The 19,219-nt window shown below is 38.1% G+C and overlaps 1 protein-coding gene across 3 annotated transcripts; it reads right to left on the reverse strand.

Annotated features, from left to right (window-relative positions):
• Nucleotides 1-444: 444 nt before the first annotated feature.
• LOC307159908 (uncharacterized protein) lies at nucleotides 445-19,214 on the reverse strand. Of its 3 annotated transcripts, none has more exons than XM_079873607.1 (13): nucleotides 14,639-14,792; nucleotides 13,466-13,656; nucleotides 13,060-13,197; nucleotides 12,831-12,960; nucleotides 11,345-11,534; nucleotides 10,552-10,693; nucleotides 9,176-9,331; nucleotides 9,032-9,087; nucleotides 6,744-6,919; nucleotides 6,255-6,655; nucleotides 1,995-2,091; nucleotides 1,740-1,917; nucleotides 445-1,125 (listed from the first exon to the last, which is right to left on the reverse strand). In XM_079873607.1, the coding sequence occupies exons 1-13, from the start codon at nucleotides 14,759-14,761 to the stop codon at nucleotides 971-973; spliced, it is 2,133 nt and encodes a 710-aa protein (XP_079729733.1). In that variant the 5' UTR covers nucleotides 14,762-14,792; the 3' UTR covers nucleotides 445-970. The 3 variants fall into 3 exon arrangements, with proteins under 3 accessions (XP_079729733.1, XP_079729735.1, XP_079729734.1); XM_079873609.1 differs by lacking the exon at nucleotides 14,639-14,792 and adding an exon at nucleotides 19,191-19,214 and having other exon boundaries at nucleotides 612-1,125; XM_079873608.1 differs by lacking the exon at nucleotides 14,639-14,792 and adding an exon at nucleotides 19,138-19,198 and having other exon boundaries at nucleotides 612-1,125.
• Between the last annotated feature and the right edge of the window lie 5 nt (nucleotides 19,215-19,219).

Consider the following 19,219-nt stretch of genomic DNA (forward strand, 5'->3'; position numbering starts at 1 on the left):
GCATTTTGGTATACTTATTTTTCACTAGGGATGAAAATAATTAAATAAAAAGATAAATAAAAATAAAATTCTTAGGTTAAATGTTGTTTTCTTGTAATCTGAAAGATTGCAGTTGGAATTGATTTATTGCAATTATATAATATATATGAGTGAGTAAAAGCAAGATAAAACAGTGCATACTGTAAGCATCGGTATGAGAGTGTGAGAATAAAACAGGTTTGGGTTGGTAAGACTTTCCTAAAGCAAGTCCCATAAAATATAGTTTTTTAATGTTAAAGATATTAATAGCTTCTTTTGAGTGGCTTTTATATTTTTTTATCTCATTAGGGGAAGTATGCATAAAAAAATTCTATAAATCCACTTATACTTAATTCTTTCAGTATTTGTTTCTGTTTGCCCTACATGTGAGTTGCTTCTCCATTGAATCCAGTTCTTTTTTCTTTTAATGAAGAAAAGTTAAGAGGTTTTCCATGCAAAAATGACTGGATAAACACTTTCTGCACACATGGACCAACACATCAACACAATAAATACTTAAATGGACATTTTATCAAGAATACAGAAACATGCATATTGTTTGTCACTGCCCCAAAACACAAACATTCACTTTTAAACATTTATTTTCTTTAATCAACATTTCATCCCAAAAAAATGGCAGATCACTCATTATATTCAAGTGAAAGTTCTTGTTTTTTTCCAACAATTGTATATTCTGGTAAGCGTATTATGTTCAGTGAAGCATGTTGAGTGAAAGTGAAGAAGGAAATAAGTAGGGAAAAAAGACAATATGCTGAAAGAATTAGGACAATACCAGCCATACCAAAGGCCATTGTTGTGCGATTATAGCATTTACCCTCAAAAACTGTTCATTTACTGCTCTTGCATAAGATATGTTTTCAAAATGGAAAGATTTTAATTGCAATTCATTGTGTTCTTCGTGTGTCTACTTAAACTGGCCACTTAAAGGATCTCAGAAAGTGGACAGTAGATGCATGCGATCAACTGATCTTGTTCTTTTGGCATTATATACCAACATCCCTGCCACCACCGCAATGGAGACAACAAAGAGTCCTGCAAAGACCCCAGTGCTTGTGCTCATGTGTAGAAATCCACCATCATTTGAGGCTACAAAATTAAAGAACAAGAGTTAAATAGAAAATAATGACAGAAATCATATTACAGACACTGTTAAAGGAATAATTAAGCCACAAATTAAAACTGCTTTTTTAAAGACCTATTATGTTCTTTTTCAAAGTCTGATTTTGTTTTTTGGATCCACTAGAATAGGTTTTCATGCTTTAATGTTCAAAAAATACATTATTATTAACATATTTCACATAGTTGCAGCACGTCTCTTTCCAGTCGGTCAGTAACACACTGTTTATTTAGTTCCTGTCTCTATGAAGCCCCTCCTGCTGGATCAGTGTGTTGTGACTGGGCAAGTGCATGTTTCGTAAATGTCACGCCCCTTTCCCTAATGTGAGTTTTTTCCCCCTTTTTTTTTCCTGTATGCCATGGGTGGGAATTATTTAAATGAGAAATATTGTGAAATACAATCGAGGCATTTCAGGGAGTTCAGAAACAGTGCTTACTGATATAGACAATAACTCCCTTTGGAGTGACTTTGTGCTTTGTAACTTTGCAGACCTTTTTCATGCTCAAACAGCAACATTTCACACTAAAGAATCTTGTAAATGTAAAAAAGCATAATAGGACCCCTTTAAACCATATTCATATACCTGCAGAATTATGAGTCTGTCTCGCCACACGCAGGGGACCCTGGGTGATGTAATGCCTGGCTGTTTCTTGGCTCACGTCTCGCCTACGTCTGCGAGCGGCTTGACCGAGGCAGCCTTGGGCACATCTGGAGTTAGAGCTGTCTTTTGCACACAGGATCACGGAGCAGCTAATGTACACCTGTCAACACGATTATTATAGTGAAAGGTTCCTGCTCAACACAATTTACACATTATTGTTATGCAAATGTATCACACCTCATCGAAGCCTCCTGTGAACTTGAAAGCTTGGATCTCAAAGTCATATTTTGTGGAGTCACTTGGGTGAGGCATGACTGTTTCATCCATAACACACCTGAAATAACACAATCAAATAACTGAATGACTTCTGAACATATACTTGAAAAAAACAACAACTTATTATTACGTATTATAATACGTATTATTTTTCAAGTTAGAGAGAAAATGCAACAAAAAACATTCATCATGCCTGAATGAGCTTTGTTTAAGTCTGCAATTATTTGATCAGAAACAGTAATATTGCAGTTAAAAATTACAGTTCCCTTTTGATACGGTTCACTTGCATTGCGTCAGTTTTTTTTCTGACACTATGGGGAAACTCAGTTTTCTCTGAATACTGAAGCCTGATGACAAGTGGTTTCTCAGCCTGCAGAAACCAGGAACGATTTTAATGCGAAGATCATCTCCTTGCTGATTCTGAAGACGACAAGACAGAAGCCTCTGTACTCGCCGTCGAAGCAAGCCACTTGCAGCGGATCAATGGTGCCTGTCCGGCGAAAGCAAAAGAGCAAATGTTATCCGGCGAAAGTCGAAAGAGCAAATTCCTATTATAAAAGAGCAAATTAAGCGACGTTTGTTGCAAAATATCACACCACAAGTGTGGCTCATGCAGGGTTCCAATGCTTCCCTCGTATGAGAATGACTCGGGACGCGCCCACGCCGAGGTTGGACTCACTGAGACTCTTCAGCAGCCCTCACCACAGTTGACGACGTTAAGGAAAAAGGATATACTAAACTTCCCCCATTGGAGGAAGCCGTCACTGCGCATCACTTTCCACCCTTGGCTGGAAGGCTAAAGCCTCCCACCCGTCCAATTCATGCAGAGCTACATCTGCGCTCACGGCCAGGCTGGTTCATCGTTGACTCAGCAGCACGCCAAGCCGGCTCCCGCACCCGCTCAGCCCCAACGAAAGGCGGAACTCGAGGCGAAGCAGCGCTTCCTTCCCGCAAAGCGCTACCGGTTTCCCAGGCGCTAGTGACCCCGTCCTAAGCTAAAGCTGGTCCCTGAGCCACCTAAGCAGTCCTGCTATCTTGGTCACGAGGAGGAGGAGACTGGGTCCCGCAGAAGCCGGACCACCACCAAAGCGACCATGTGTCCCAACCCCCTGTTCAGTTCTGGGCATTGGAGGCGTCACACTTCTGTCTCGGACGCCAACTCTCACGTCCTCCGAGCCGAAGTACAAGTTCTGCTAGCAAAGGGTGCAGTAGAGAAAGTTCCTGCAGCCCACAGCGAGTCAGGCTTTTACAACTGCTATTTCCTTGTCCCTAAGAAGGATGGCGGCCTCAGGCCCATCTTTGATTTGAGATGTCTGAACCACACTCTGATAAGACGGCCGTTCAGAATTAACTTTGGAACAAATCCTCTCACAGATCTGCCCAGGGGATTGTTTTTTATCAGTGGATCTGAATGATGCATACTTTCGTATCCAGATAGCTCCCCATTACAGAACGTTCTTGAGATTCGTGTTCAACAGGGTGGCTTACCAATATACAGTCCTACCATTTGGACTGTCCATAGATCCACACACTTTTACAAAATATGGATGCATCTCTCTCCCCCCTGAGACGAAAGGTAGTATGCGTCCTGAATTACCTCGACGATTGGTTGCCCTTAGCCCAATCAAAGGAGGAACTGTGTGTGGACAGATCTCTGCTCCTCAGCCATCTGGAAATTCTGGGGTTCAGGATCAACTTGAGCAAGAGCTCGCTGTCCCCCAGCCAACACATCGCATTCCTGGGGGCAGTATTCGATTTGTCCCAAATTCGGGCCTGGATTTCGCCGGAACGCTCCCTGAAAAATCTGTTAGTGGTGGCATTCACAGCTGGGAGCAACCTCCTCCTGAAAATGTTTCAGAAGCTACTGGGCCTCATGGCAGCAGCCTCCTTAGTAGTTTCCTTGGGCCTGTTACATATGCGGCCACTACAACGCTGGTTGAAGGCCCACATCCCACCTCTAGCGTGGCACGAGGGCCGCATTATTCTCAGGGTGACCCACGGCTGCACCAGAGCCCTGGTCCCCTGGCTCCTGGATGGAGCCAATGTTGGCCTGGCACATCAACTGCCTGGAAATGATGGTAGTACTTCTGGCCTTCAAGGAATTCCAGCAAGAACTCAGAAGGCACCTTGTCCTGGTCTGGTAGGACAGCATGACAGTGGTAGCCTATATAAATTATGAGTGATTCGGTCTACCTAGTCAGTCTCCACCCTTTTTTCCACCCTGTTTTTAGGAGATATCATACCCACAGGTTCTGGTCCCAAACCCAAGCCTGCCTTATAGGACATATTCTAGGTCCCTATCTCTGGTAACCTGCCCTGGGGCCCTCGCATGATGGCTTCCGTTCTGCGCTAGTAGCACTGCGTTTTGCAGTGCATTCCCTGTTGGATCAGAAAAGATTGACCCAATGCGAGTGAACCGTGTTGAAAGGGAACATTCCAGATACTGATGTACAGTAACCTTGGTTCCCTGAGATAACGGGAACAAGCATTGTGTAGCTTCCCATGCTACTGCGCATTTGCGTGAGTCGAGGCTGCTGCTACTCTGTCGAAAATGGCTGAAAAGACATTTGTCTGCAAATGCACGGACGTGCACAGATGTGAACCAATCAGGCTTCAGTTTCCCCACTGTTATCTCAGTGAACCAAGGTTATGTCCGTAACCAGAAAGTTTTCTGTTTTAATATACTTTAAAATGTAATTTATTCCTGTGGTGTCAAAGCTGAATTTCCAGCATCATTACTCCAGTCTTCAATGTCACATGACCCTTCAGAAATCATTCTAAGATGATCTGCTGATTGCTCAAGAAACATTTTTTATTATTATCAATGTTAAAAACAGTTGTGCTGCTTCATACATTTGTGAAAACCGTAATACAATTTCTTTAGGACATTATAAATGTCTTTACTGCCACTTTTGATCAATTCAATGTGTCCTTGCTGGATTAATGCTAATGTATGTCTTAATTGATTCTATTATTAATTTATTTATTATTAAACTCCATTGTATAAGATCACAGAAATCACTTCTAAAGATCTCTCAGTAGCAGATCAAGTGTAGCATTATTCAATGTGTTGACGTAATTTCCACTGAAACAGGAAAATAGGGCGGGACATATAAAACAGCTCTTCCCCTTTTTTTAAAAATAGCCAGTAGCATTTAATTTATATCACAGCTCGGCCAGAGCCATTGAGCTCGGGAAAGCCGCAGTTTCCTCCTAATCTCTTCCATATCGCTTTAAAATATAGCATTCTGTGCAGAATTCAAATGGGTCCGATACGTTTTCTGGTATGCACAGATCGCGCAGATGATCTGTGCTAATGTGTCTCTGGACCGGAGAAGACTGTTTGCGCTGCGGTGGTTCGTGTGACACTAATGTGAAACCAGACTTCATTCACCCCAACGGAAAGCATATTTACACTATCTGGATCATTTCCTATTCCCTATATAGTGCACTATGTGCTATTCACCATGTAGAAAATAGTAAATGTGTGAACAAGTGACTGATTTTAGATGCAGCTTCAGTGTTTATTTATAATGTTGGGGGCGGGATGCTTTAGATTCTAGAGAGCATTTGATTGGACAGAAAATCTGATTAGAAGCTGAAGTGCAGTGTGATGTCATCAAAATCATTGATTCATATTGGCGGAAGTGGGAGACTGTAAGTTTTGAATGCTTATCTCTTCTAAATATGAATGTTGTCATTGTTTGGGGGTCCGTTAGCTTATAGAAAACAGTAAGGCTCATACTAAAAGCCGAAAAACTTGATTTCATGGGGACATTAAGTGCTTTGAGCAACTTGACCTTAATTAAATGACAAATAATTTTTCTTTCACTAATACAGTTCAAACAAGTGTGTTTAGCACTGAATAAGGGTTCAGGTGCACAACATCTTTAGCTTCACACTTGTTTTCACATTGCAGCCACAGTAAGTAATAAATAAAATGTTCCTTATTTGAGGAAAGCCATTGTGAGGTTTTCAACAAAGCCTTGAAGGCCAACCATGTATTTGAAGGAGAACACCAACTTTCTACATGGGCTTGAACCTGAAACCTTTGTGTTAGTTGACCAAAAGCTTAATCCAGTGAGCCTTTAATTTTGCAACAATCCTGCAGTGTTTTAAAAATTACCAATGACAAACTTGGAGTATAATGAATAAACTTACTCTGTCCATGTCATTGCTCATTCTGAAAATGTCAAAATCTAGTTCATGATAAAATCTTACCCGTCTTTGATGATGTCATAAAAGACAGCACTGAACGGATTGTCTTCAGGAGTGGCCCTGCAGGACTCAACGAAGAGCGTGACCTCTGGGAGAGCAGTACGGGCTTCAATGCCCATGTAGATCTTGTCCATCAGCTGAACCTGCACTGGATACTGGCTAGGATCTACCTGACTGTTAAAGGTTTGGTCTGTGAAAACTTCAAATGAGTAACTAAATGTGCCAAAGCTGGATTCAGTGAAGATGTAGTCAGATTTGTGGTTGACATAGCGGTTGGACACACTGGCTATTTTGGGATACTGGCAGGAGAAGCCAAATTTAACTTGATTGCGTCTGGTGATAACAGCATTCGGGTTCTCAAAGGAGTTGATCTCATTTTTGAAGACAAAGAAATCTCCAGAGTCCTGGTTGGTGTTAAATGAAGAATAAAGAATGTAAACACTCAAATATTCCAAAAAGAATTTAGAATAATATAAAACACAGTTTCCATACATCCATCGTAGTGCCACAGGTGTTGAGGGACATTGTGCCCATGATGTGGGTTTGATTGGAAGTAAGAGAGCAGGTGGGGTCTCGTAGCTGGAGCCAGTCCTGGTCAATGCCATCCATGGAGGCTTTACTGACTACAATGCTGATACTGTTATCGTCACAGATGACCTTTGCTTCACCTTAAAAGATATGATGCATTTATTAAGTCACGTTTAGTGTATTTTTATGTAACCTGCATTTAAATAATGAAAAAAAAAAACACAATTTGCGCAATGAGCATGAACACAATTCATAACTCATAACATTCTCAGTGGACATTAGCGATTAATCTATTCCAAATACATTTAAAGGTAACTCCCTTAAGTACTAAGGTTTGTTACCACCCAGCAACACAATTTTACATTTACATTTAATCACTGAGCAGACGCTTTTATCCAAAGCGACTTACAACTGAGGAGAACAATAGAAGCAATCAGACCAGCAAGAGGGCAACAGTATACAAGTGCTGTAACAAGTCTTAGTTAGTCTAGTACAGTTAAAACAGTTTTTTTTTTCTTAATCAGAAAAATAAATAGAATAGAATAGGCAAGTGTTAGTATTAATTGGTAAGGTGCTGGCGAAAAGATGTTTGTTTTTTTTTCCGAAAAAGAAAAGTAGACATTATTTGAAAATGGGTAAAGACTCAGCTGCACAAATTGAAATAGACAGGTCATTCCAACAGCAGGGAACAGTCCAGGAAAAGGTCTGTGAAAGTGATTTTGTGCCTCTTTGGGATTGCACCACGAGGCGTCGTTCACATGCAGAACGCAAGCTTCTGGAGGGCGCATAAGTCTGAACTAGCGAGTTTAGGTATATTGGTGCAGACCCAGTGGTTGTCTTGTAGGCAAACATCAGTGCCTTGATTTTGATGCGAGGGGCTATTGGCAGCCAGTGCAAACTGATGAAGAGAGGTGTGACGTGGGCTTTCTTTGGCTCGTTGAAGACCACCCTCGCTGCTGCATTCTGGATTAGCAAAGGCTTGATAGCACATGCCGGAAGGCCGGCTAAGAGAGCATTACAAGAGCAGAGCAGTCTCATGCTCTGATAGGAAGCGTAAAAGCAAATCTGCAGGACCGGGCCGTTGTAATAATATGGTCTGTGAATCTTAGCTGATCATCAATCACAACTCCAATCATCAATAACAACTCCAACTGACAACAATGTCAGTACAATGTACTGTTAATTTTGTTCAACCAGTTTAATACGTGCTTGCTAGAAGTGGTGAGGATTTTGGTTGATCCTCAGTGATTCACCGAAAAGATTTGTTCACTGATTCGTTCAGTGGCTCTTTGCGCCAATAGGTGTCAATAAGTGAATATATTTGTGCTTTATGTTATTGAATCATAGCCTAGAAATCTAGACGCACCCTAGCGGCAGCAAATGTAATTTGCAGCCAGGGTCGTCTAGCAACTCTCCGTTGGCTTGCAAGCTGGAAAAACCAAACTCTACTCAGGCCAATCACATCGTTTATAGAGTCGGTGGGCGGGTTTAACATAATGACCGCAGAGTTGCGACGGTTCCGCGTCAATTCCCTGCTACTTGAAAACAAAGAAGATGGCTGCTGCTGCAGGCGAACAGTGGTCTTTCGAATCGGCTTTGGTCGCGACTCTGGAAGACTTGGATTTAAGCTTTTCTTTGAGAAAAGAACAAAGAACGACACTGAAGTCATTCTTAAAAAAGGAAGATGTGTTCGGAGTTTTGGCAACCGGATGCAGCAAAAGTTTAATCTATCAACTAGTTCCGCTGGTGGGAAAACACTCTGGTTGGTTGTAGCGCTATCCTATTGCGTGCAGAGGGAATTTGAAAGACTGTTTATCCCGCCCCTCGGATTGAGCTCTGCCAATGGTGTGTTCCCAGACCCATGATGTGGGTCTGGCTTGTCAGGCTAATTGAATCATTCAATTCATCAAAAAATGTTGAATGTCGTCAAATATAATAAGGTAAAGAACTCTAGAAAGAGCGTCAAAGCATTGTTTTCTCCACAAATAACAAAGCAGCCTATAACCTAAAAAATGTACGAGTTTAACTTTAACACATTAACTGAACAAACAACATTCCATAAAACTTTAGAAAGTTCGGCAGTTCAGCAGTCACATCACATGCTTCAAATGTTGAGAACAATTAACACGAGAATGATTTATTCACTTAAAAGATTCATTCAAAAACACAGAACGCACCAGTACTTGCTAAGCATTCACATATGTATTCAAATATTTACATTTACATTCAAATGTTTCTGCTAATGCATTTACCTGATAAAACCCTTGCTTTTGCCACAACCACAATAATGCACCTCATTTCTGACTGCCTGATGAAGAAAAAAGAGGAAAGAACTCTTGAGAAATTATACAGAGAACATAAATTACTGGTGAACTTAAAACAAGATCCCCCTTTACCTGTGAAGCGTCTCTGCTGTGAAACACACAGGTACATGGCGAAATAGATCAGTCTGCTGTGGAATCCAGGTCAGTGTTGCCATCATAACCCCATTACTCAAACTTGTCAGGGTCTTAGACATATTAGAGGGGCCACTGACCTGGAAGTCAAAGATGCTACACAAGAGGAACAGAAAGATCACAAACATCAACTCAAGTGACCGGCACATGGAAAAACTGCTTTAGCAAACATTGTCAGTTGAGCATATCAAGGTATGCTTTGACCTAGTGATAAAATAAAATCAGTTTAATTAATCACTGCACTGCATTAAAAGTCACTGCACTAAGAAATTAATTGTTTTGATACCGTATATCAACTCTCCCAGCTAACACAAATGTTTTAAAGGGGCGGTATAATGCTCTGATGTCCCCAGAGTGTGTATGTGAAGTTTTAGCTCAAAATACCCCACAGATATTTTTATATAGCATGTTAAAATTGTCAATTTTTTAGGGTGAGCAAAAACGCACCGTTTTGTGTCTGTTCCTTTAAATGCAAATGAGCTGCTGCTCCCAGCACAGAGGGCGGAGCTTTAACAGCTTGTGTCCTTTTATCTCACACAGACATGCACTGAAAATTTCAAAAACTTTTAGCCTTTTATGTTCAAACCGGATTCAGACAATGATGGAGAGACTCAAGAAGAGGTGACAACATGTAGAAGCAACAGGACATTTCTGAATGGTTAGTTGATGAATTTATGTAGCTTATGTGTAGTTCTCTTCTAGTCATTGATTAGTATATTCTGTCATGATAATCTATAAATCGCCTTCCCGGGGGCGGGTTTATGTAAATTTTAGGGTTGGTGATGTCACTATCCCGGGAGGAATGTCTTGTAGTCCCTACCAGCCGTTTGTTGTAGTCCTTAAAAAGCAATTTCTTTAAAAGCAAATATCTCTCTTTGCTTTGAACTTTGAGCGTTGTAACTTTGCAGATGTTGTTTATACTCAAACAGCAACATTACACACTAACTAAAGTTAAAAAAGTGAAATCATAATCAACCACCCCTTTAAGAACTTTTGCTGAAACGTTCAAAACACAAACAATGTATAAATAATGTTTTTGTGCTTAAGTTTTGAGTCCATTATTAAAGATCAAATAATTCTGAACGGATAATTAACTTATTAGAAGAATGTTAGTTCATAACTTTGAGAGAACCTTGCCAGAACATTAGCCAAAGTTCTGGAAACGTTCCATGTTAGCTGGGTTGTTGAAGTTTGGTAGCAACAGAAATGTTGCAAAAAAAGTGAAATACAATTAAATACAGAAGCCAAAGACAGCGAAAACTAATTGGCTGACAAAGAGTGGAAGACAAATATGTAACACCAAACATTATTCAGACCTGTTGTCTGCGATCTGTGCTTGGAGGGTGATCTTGTGAGCCTGTCCCACAGCCGCATGATGTACATCTCCATGCAAAGGAGTTGGTGTCAAGAAACTTGGCTTGTTCACCCCTGGCACACAACCCTGAGCTGGTGGAAGAACTGCAAGGTGCCGTAGATTGTGTTTAAATCCACAGAAACAATGCACACAATACACAGTTTCAGTGGTACACTGTTCATTAATGAGCACAACAAACCAAAAATACACATTCTAAGGGTTTCATCATCCACAAACTGTGAACATACATAAGTTCACTTCTACTTCCAATTACATGCTGCGATATAATCAACAACTGAGCCTGTTCTTCCACAATTTTTCTTTTGTCATGTATTGCATTGTTTCTGGCTCTTGCACACATTCTGCCAAATGACAGAAACTGGTTGTTCAGGCGATCAAAAACAAATGTTCTGCTGGTGGTGATTGATGCCTCTATTGATGCAAATATACTGTGTCTCTATCTAGTTTACACTCTTTCAAAATGCACTTTTGACTTTAATTTCTTTCTTTATATTTTATCAATGCCTTTATTCAACAATAGATTATACATTTCACACCTAAGTATTATCTGCATTGATTTTCCAGTTATTTGTGATTTACTGTATTAGGAATTTTAATCAGTATATTAATCAATATTTCTTATTCTAGGCTATATCTATACAGTTACCTTCCTAATTATTATTTTTGCATAAAGGAGAGTCTCTGTTTGACCCATAGCAGATGTGCTACAGTGTGCAAATGTGATTCTCACTCACTTTCAACTCCAAACTGCAAAGGCACTTGGCTGAGAGCAGTTGGCTTGCTGTCATTGAATGCATTACTGACAGAGAAGACCCCATTATGGTCCATCACAGTTATGTTTGAAACAGGATAATCCTCCAGGATGAGCTCAAACACATGCACACCCAGGGCCAGTGATTCTCCTGTGTGCAAAGTGCATGATTCCTACAAAGCAGAATAAACCATTATATACTGTGTATATACATATATATATATATATATATATATATATATATATTAGAGGTGGGCATAGATTAATTTTTTTAATCTAGATTAATCTAGATTAATTTTGAAATTAATCTAGATTAATCTAGATTAAAATGGCTCATTTGAATTCTGCCGAAGGCATTCAGAATATGTGTGCTACCCAAATAATGACTATAAAAGTAAGTCTTTGTGAACGGGTTTCTCAAGTCAGGTGGCGCATTAGACCAGGGGCTCATCTCCTGTTTCCAAAATGCATCACAAACTGCTTGAGAAAGCTGTTCTACTCATAGACTGTAAAAGGTTACTACTGTACTGTTACCGTCCATAGGCAACATTAGGTAGGCCTATGTTATTATCAACTACTATAGGCTATCAATTAGGGATGGGCGATATGGCCTAAAATCTATATTGTGATATACATTGCAGCCTCTTGCGATAACGATATACAGTATATTATAATAAAACCATTTCAGAACAGGTTACACAGACCCTGCTAAACAACTGCTAAATGTATTTTTTTTAAAGGGTATATGTAGTTTTGAGAACATATATTGTGCAAAACTGTGAGTATACAACATAATTTTGCAGATAAATAAAATTTAAGTACACTAGCTGCAGAGACTTAAGTAGGTCTAATGTTTATTATAGCTTTGAGCTTATGAAACCCCAAATTTAAAGTGATAATATTGTCTAACTGATGTATTTTCAGTTAAAAAGAAACACAACAACGATTCTTAAAATCGGGCGTAGACAGAGATTATGTGTTAACGTTACACCACTAAGATATATTGGAATGAGAATAATACGCGCGCGCTGGTATTCAATGATATCATGTTTCGTTTTGAATTTGAGGTGGTAGAACGGATTAGTCGTGTGTTAACTTACCGAACCGTTACCCCACACACTCTGTCTATAGTTTGCTGCTGTTTGTCGGACGGCTTAAATCCGAACCAAGTCCAAATAATGGATGTTGCAGCTTTCACTTTCAGCCGTGTTTACTTAAGATGACGACGAATATGCGTTGCAGCCGGGTTTACCTCGCGGCCACGGGTAGATTGCGTCATCATCTCCCAACCCAACCTGGGGAATAGATTAACGGCGATATTTTTTTTATCGCGCGATAAGAGTCTCGCGTTAACGCAGCGCGTTAACGCCGATAACGGCCCACCACTAATATATATATATATATATATATATATATATATATATACATATAATATCGTATCATACAGGCTCACACACACTAAACATTACCTTGTGAAGATGTATGTTTGTATGTTGATGGCACAGTGTGCAATTGGCGTCATTAAACCTGCATCTCACAACATCGTCATCTGGGTCATGTGCCAGCAATTGAAAATTCTGGAAGCAGTTCTGAGGAATCCTGAATATTATCAAACAGAAGATGGAGCAAGATTATTTTTTGGAAGTAGATGTGTCTGTTATAAAGGCAAATGTGAATAATTGATTAAAATGCACAAACCTTATGTTTGGAATTGCTGCTGAAACAGGGGATCTGTTTGGAGACTGAGTGTCAGATCTTTGGCTAGTGTCAACATGAGTGTGAAGCGTCCATCCACCGACACCTTGAACATTATCTTCCCAACAGCAACCAGAGGAACTGAAAGAGATATTTGATCAAATGCATATGCATTCTTTCAGTGTTTTATGTGTTTAAATTCATGAGTTTACTTTACGCATTGACCACAGAACTTAGCATAATAACATTCCTTTAACCTAAACTATTAACTTTTAAGGTCTTTAGTATGTGCATTTTGGGATTTTATTATTTAACCTAGTATGTATATTTTGCGACCATGTAAGACTGTTATCAATAACTTAAGGTAGAACATAATAGTTCTATAATATAAAAGTAGCATCAGAATTACCTCAGAATGAAGGGACCATTAGTGACATTGGTGGCCATGTGAACCTCTGATTGGCACCACAGATTTTGTGCTGTGCTGTCTGTCTCCATAGGTTCTGTGTTGGTGAGGACGCCACAGGATCCACTCTCACAGATCCAGTTGACTTGAGAACCACAGGGACCCCTACTGGACTCTCTGTAGTAGAAGTGCATCTGCATAAAGCATATAGAGGATACCGGGGTTACCACATGTTTAACTCTAGTGAATTTTTCTCAGGAGAGATTTCTTTTTAAAATGTTTATTTTTAAGTTTTGGCTATAAAAAAGCCACATCAGAAACAACACTGTAAAAAGTTGCTGCCTTAAATTTTGCAGTATAATCAACGTCTCGGTTATGTATGGTAACCCTCGTTCCCGTGACTAACGAATAGGAATCCGAATCCTCTACGCCTAGAGTGACCGAGTGATAGGGAACTTGGATGTTTAAGTCATTACAACTTGAATTACATTTACTTAAAAAATAAATGTTGAATCTTGTATAATTTGCCTAACTTATATGCGTAAAAGCAATGTAAAAACATGTTGTCATAACTTATTGATATTTTTTACAGTGTATCTAATTGCAATGATAATGCCTCCCTTTGTTATTGTTAACAAAAACTATTATATAAATCATCAATTATCAATTATATTGACCAATTTCTCATTTTCAGTAATTGAAATAATGCTGAAATAAAGTAAAATATAAATATTAGATGAAAACTTAAACTTTCACAAGTTTAATGAAAATTAGAAATGTTGCCTTGGCAGCTAACTGAAATAAATGTTTAGTTGAAGTATTAAAATGACTAAAATTAAACTGAAATAAAAATAAATTAAACCTAAATATATTCAAAACTAATAAAATTACAAAAGCACATAACAACATTTCTAATAAAATGAAAACTTAAAATACATAAATAAGAGCAATTACTATTTATAAATAATACTAAAGTAGCATTGCATCACAGCAACCATCTCTTTTTTTTCGGAGAAACTTCAGCAACTATTTACAATCTAGGTTTAGATTACTTAATTTTACGTAAAATTTATTTGACATATTTTGTATGACAGTTAAAATAGAGGTCAAATAAAATGGATTAAAAATAAACAGAGTGAGACTCATTCAGTTCTAAAATGTTAAAACTGGATTCACCTCCACGGATCCATCTGGAAATCTGTTTCCAGGCGTGAACGTCATGGAACCCCCATAGAAACCTACGGCTGGTCCCACAGCGAGAGTCAAGCTAATCAGCAGCAGCATCGTGCCTTGTGCCATTGCGTCTGATGGAAACTTTCGGTGAGCATTGCTATATACAAAGAGAAATGAGTTGATGCCTTCGGTTTCCAAGTTATTGTTTAAGTTGTTCCACCAGTTGATGACAAGCATGTGATGAATGACAAGAATCAGGTGTCTTAAAAAGCCACACACGGATTATTTATATCTGGTTACCTTCTCACCTTTGATTTCCTATGAAAAAGATACAGATAACAATATAATGCATGGTAACATGATACATTGCAAAAAATATTATTTTATAAATTAGAATGTTGTCAAAACTCCATAAAATATTAAGAAATTGTTTTATATGCATAGCAATAATAAGAAAAAAAAAAAAAAACTCATTTATAAACCAACTTTTGCAGTCGATCAAGATTAAATTCACATTCCACAAACAAGATAGCAAATATTTCAGATGATCTAACTGTTAACCATGTTGTATCTCTGGAATCCATATATGGATAACCATACAGTGGCTAAATGTATGATTATAGGTCAATATGTTTTTCAAAGCAATATAATGATATCCATCTTTAACACTAGAAAATCTATCTGATTTGTGATCAACAGAAGAAAGATGTCACACAGGTTTGTAAAAAACAAAAGGGTATAAGTAAGGACAGCTTACAACTAATTACTGTAATGCTCAATAAGGTTGTTTTATTGTTAAGTCCTGGCTTTTAGGACTTGTTTACTCAGAGAAACAGTTGGGTAACTTTCATAACATTTCCTTCAAATGAGCTGAGAGAAGAAGAGAGTGAGACATCTAAAGAAAAGATTAATTAGAAACAGTTGAACTGAACAAAAGGGTTTTGTGTAGAACATCCACATCATATTTGCCTCCATGCTGCATTTGTCTACAGTCAAAGTATTGTTTTATTAATTTTTAAAAAATCTCCTACAGACAATTCTAATGTCTTTTGTGATTGTGCATGACTTTAAAAGTTAGGTTTTATATATAAGAATCAAAAAGCCTATTGAAAAGATGTAGCCTTGTGGCCTTACCAGATTATGCAACAACAACAACAATACACTCAAAAAAATGCTGGGTTGTTTCTGTAAACAAATTGTTGGGTTGATTGTGCTGGGTCAAAAAGTTGGGCTGTTTGGGGTACTGTAAACACATTATTGGGTTGATCATGCTGGGTCAAATGAGTTGTAAGGGGGTCATTCACAAATAAACCGCTGGTTGGGTTATTTTGACCCAGCAACTGGTTACTTTTTTCATTCTTTGCGGAACTTTCTGGATTCTTCACTTCTGACTCGAGGAGCACGCCACTCGGAGCAGGCAGTGTTTTATGGTAAGTTAATATGAATGTTTACCTATATTTTTAATAAGTTGTGGTGGTAGCAGCAAGCTAATTTCACTGTTCAACATACAGTCTTTGATATGGAAGTGTGAGGGGTAACTATTTATTTCTGTGAAACATTAAATAGCCACAGCTAGCCGGTTAGAATTTTTTGACAAAATGCCACGTTAAATCCTTAGTTGAAATTAAACCAGCTATATCAGCAGCCTTTTTGAAATATGCATTTTAAATTCTAAATTCATCATGTAATTATCGTAGGCCTATTCATTGTGGACGTTGCGTATTTAAAAGTGAGATAAGCGTTTTGTATGAAATCCATACGCGCACTTTCCTCACAGGGCTCGCACGTAAAATCAGCGGGAAATGAGTCTCTAATGTAGGCTAGCTAGTGAGTTGTGAGTGAAAAGTCTGCTGGCGTAGTTTTAGAAATACTCGTCAGAAGAAGTGACTGAGGTAAGTTCCAGCACAGTCTGCGTGTGTTTTCTGTAATGTCTCGAACCATCGTTTCTGCCAAAAAAAGGCTTTCAAGAGCTTGATATAGCCTAGTTTTTATTATGTAGGATATGACTTGCAATCTTTATATACAGCGACTGAGGAAAGGAGAAATAAATGGACAGGCGTCAGTTTTGAGAAGAAAATTATACCCGTTTAGTTGAACGAATGATCGTCAATATTTAAAACTTAAAAAATGCAAACTTACATGATAGCCTACCTGAAGTAGCCTATTTTATTGTGTGTAACATCTAAACGAGGCGATCATCAGCGCCAGTCAGGAGATTACCGAGCAGCTTTGTGGGTTTGTGAGTTTTAACGTTAAAGACACTATCAACATTACAGTAATATTTTACTTTTAATAAAGTAATGTTTTATTTGAATGCCTTAATGTTGATAATATTTGTCCAAATTACTCTTTTATTACTATTACTATAATTCAGTTTGCAAATACTGAATACACATTTTGTTTGTTTTTCACATTTGGTCATTTAATGTTTGCAATATTTTAATTGCATATTCAATAATAAATTGATACTTCCACAAAAAAAAAAAAAAACTTAACTTGCATGTCAGTTTTATTGCAACACTCTCCAAGTGATTGTCTGGGAAGCAGACACACTCTGTCAGTTTAAATCTAAACTAAAACGCATATCTTTTACCTGGCATTCATATAGAACATTATACATTTCTATTATTCAAATGATTATTAGGCTGCATAGGTCAGCCGGAACCGGGGACACTTTCCTATAACACCTGATGTTCTCATTATTTAATAAGAAGAATGGCATCTATGCTAATTTTTGTCTTTCTGTTCATTCTAAAGTTTACTGAAGTCAGCCGGATCCAGGCCATATCCAGATCAGAAGGTGGACCTGCGCCTGGACCCATCCATGATGCATCCCTGAAGTGCCAGCCTCATCCACCCTGTGAAGGCCTCATCGACACGACTGATCCTCAACAAACTCGTCTCCATACCGGTGTGATGACTCCGACTTCCAACCAGATGGAACTGGATAAATATTCTGAATTTTCTTATTCAATCTGACCTCTGACCTGTAATGCTGCCTGAATCATAATCATACACTGTTCGCTCGATGGCCAGAGGAGAACTGAACGACTGAGCCTGGTTTCTCCCAAGGTTTTTTTCTCCATTCTGTCTCCTGATGGAGTTTTGGTTCCTTGCCACTGTCGCCTTGGCTTTTGGCTTGCTTAGTTGGGGACATTTAATATTCAACAATATTATTGATTTGCCTTAAGGTGGACAATGACGCAATTTTTCATCTAGAAACAAACTTTGTTGTATTATTTTCATGTTACAGTATTACTGTGAAGCTGCTTTGATACAATCTGTATTGTTAAAAGTGCTATATAATTAAAGATGACTCTACTTGACTTGTGTAATCAACAGGTGAGGACCAACATGGTTGAATATTTACAAAATGAGATGACTGGTGAATTGCTGCACATTCTGTGCCTCAGGGATGAAATGAGGGGGACATGTCAGACCTTTGACATTGATTAACATTTGTATTCAATAACGAAAAGTATGTATAAAATTTAAAAAAAATTAAATGAGATTGAAATCACATATACTGTGGCCTCTCTGGTTTATTGTATTACAGAGATAATAATTATTTTACATTCGTAATATAACAAATATTTGTTACTAATTTTATTAAGGCAATGAGACAAGAAATAACCCAGCACATGAGTAAGACTTAACCCAGCAAGAGGGTTAATTTCACCCACTGGTTGAGTCAAATGAATGACCCATAAATATGGGTTAAATGGTAAAACCCAGCACTTGGGTCAAACCAACCCAGCGCGTGTTCTGTCCAATAGTGACCCAGCGGTGTGGTTAAGGTTGGGTTATTTTTTAACCCAGCAGTTTTTAGAGTGTACATGAATGCTAACATGACTGAATATTAATGACTTCATTCAGGACTGTATGTGATTGTATGTAATGTGTTTTATGTATACTCTAAGCATTCAAAAGTTTGGAGTCCATAAGATTTTTACATAAAAAAAAAAAAAAGGCTCTTACTCTCACCAAGGCTACATTTATTTGATCAAAATACAGTAAAATATTAATATTATGAATATATTATTCCAATTTAAAATGACTGTTTTCTAATTTTAATATATTCTATTTTATCGTGTCATTTTTTCCTGTGATGTAAAGCTGAATTTTCAGCATCATTACTCCAGTCTTCAGTGTCACATGATCATTCAGAAATCATTTTTAATATGATGATTTATTGCTCTAGAAGCATTTCTTATTATTATTACTATTAATGTTGAAAAGAAAACAGCTGTGCTGGTTAATATTTTTTTTGTGGAAACCTTGATATTTGATTAATAGAAAGTTCAAAGAAAAGCATTTATTTGAAATATATATATTTTTTAACATTAGAAATGTCATTACTGTCACTTTAGATCAAGTTAATGCGTCCTTTAAAAAAAAAAAAAAAAAAAAACTTGAAGTGTACGTATGCCATAGGCTACTTAATGGCTTACGTTAAAAAGATAGTTCGGTTTCATGTTAAATAAAAATACCTACATACTGACCCTGAAAAGTGGTCCAAAAGTGTCAAAATGTTCCTAATTGCGAATTTCCTTACTTTCTGCTATCGGAGACCTTCAGACACAC

Source organism: Squalius cephalus, assembly GCF_949319135.1.
Source record: "Squalius cephalus genome assembly, chromosome: 6".
NCBI classification, from domain to species: Eukaryota; Metazoa; Chordata; class Actinopteri; order Cypriniformes; family Leuciscidae; genus Squalius; species Squalius cephalus.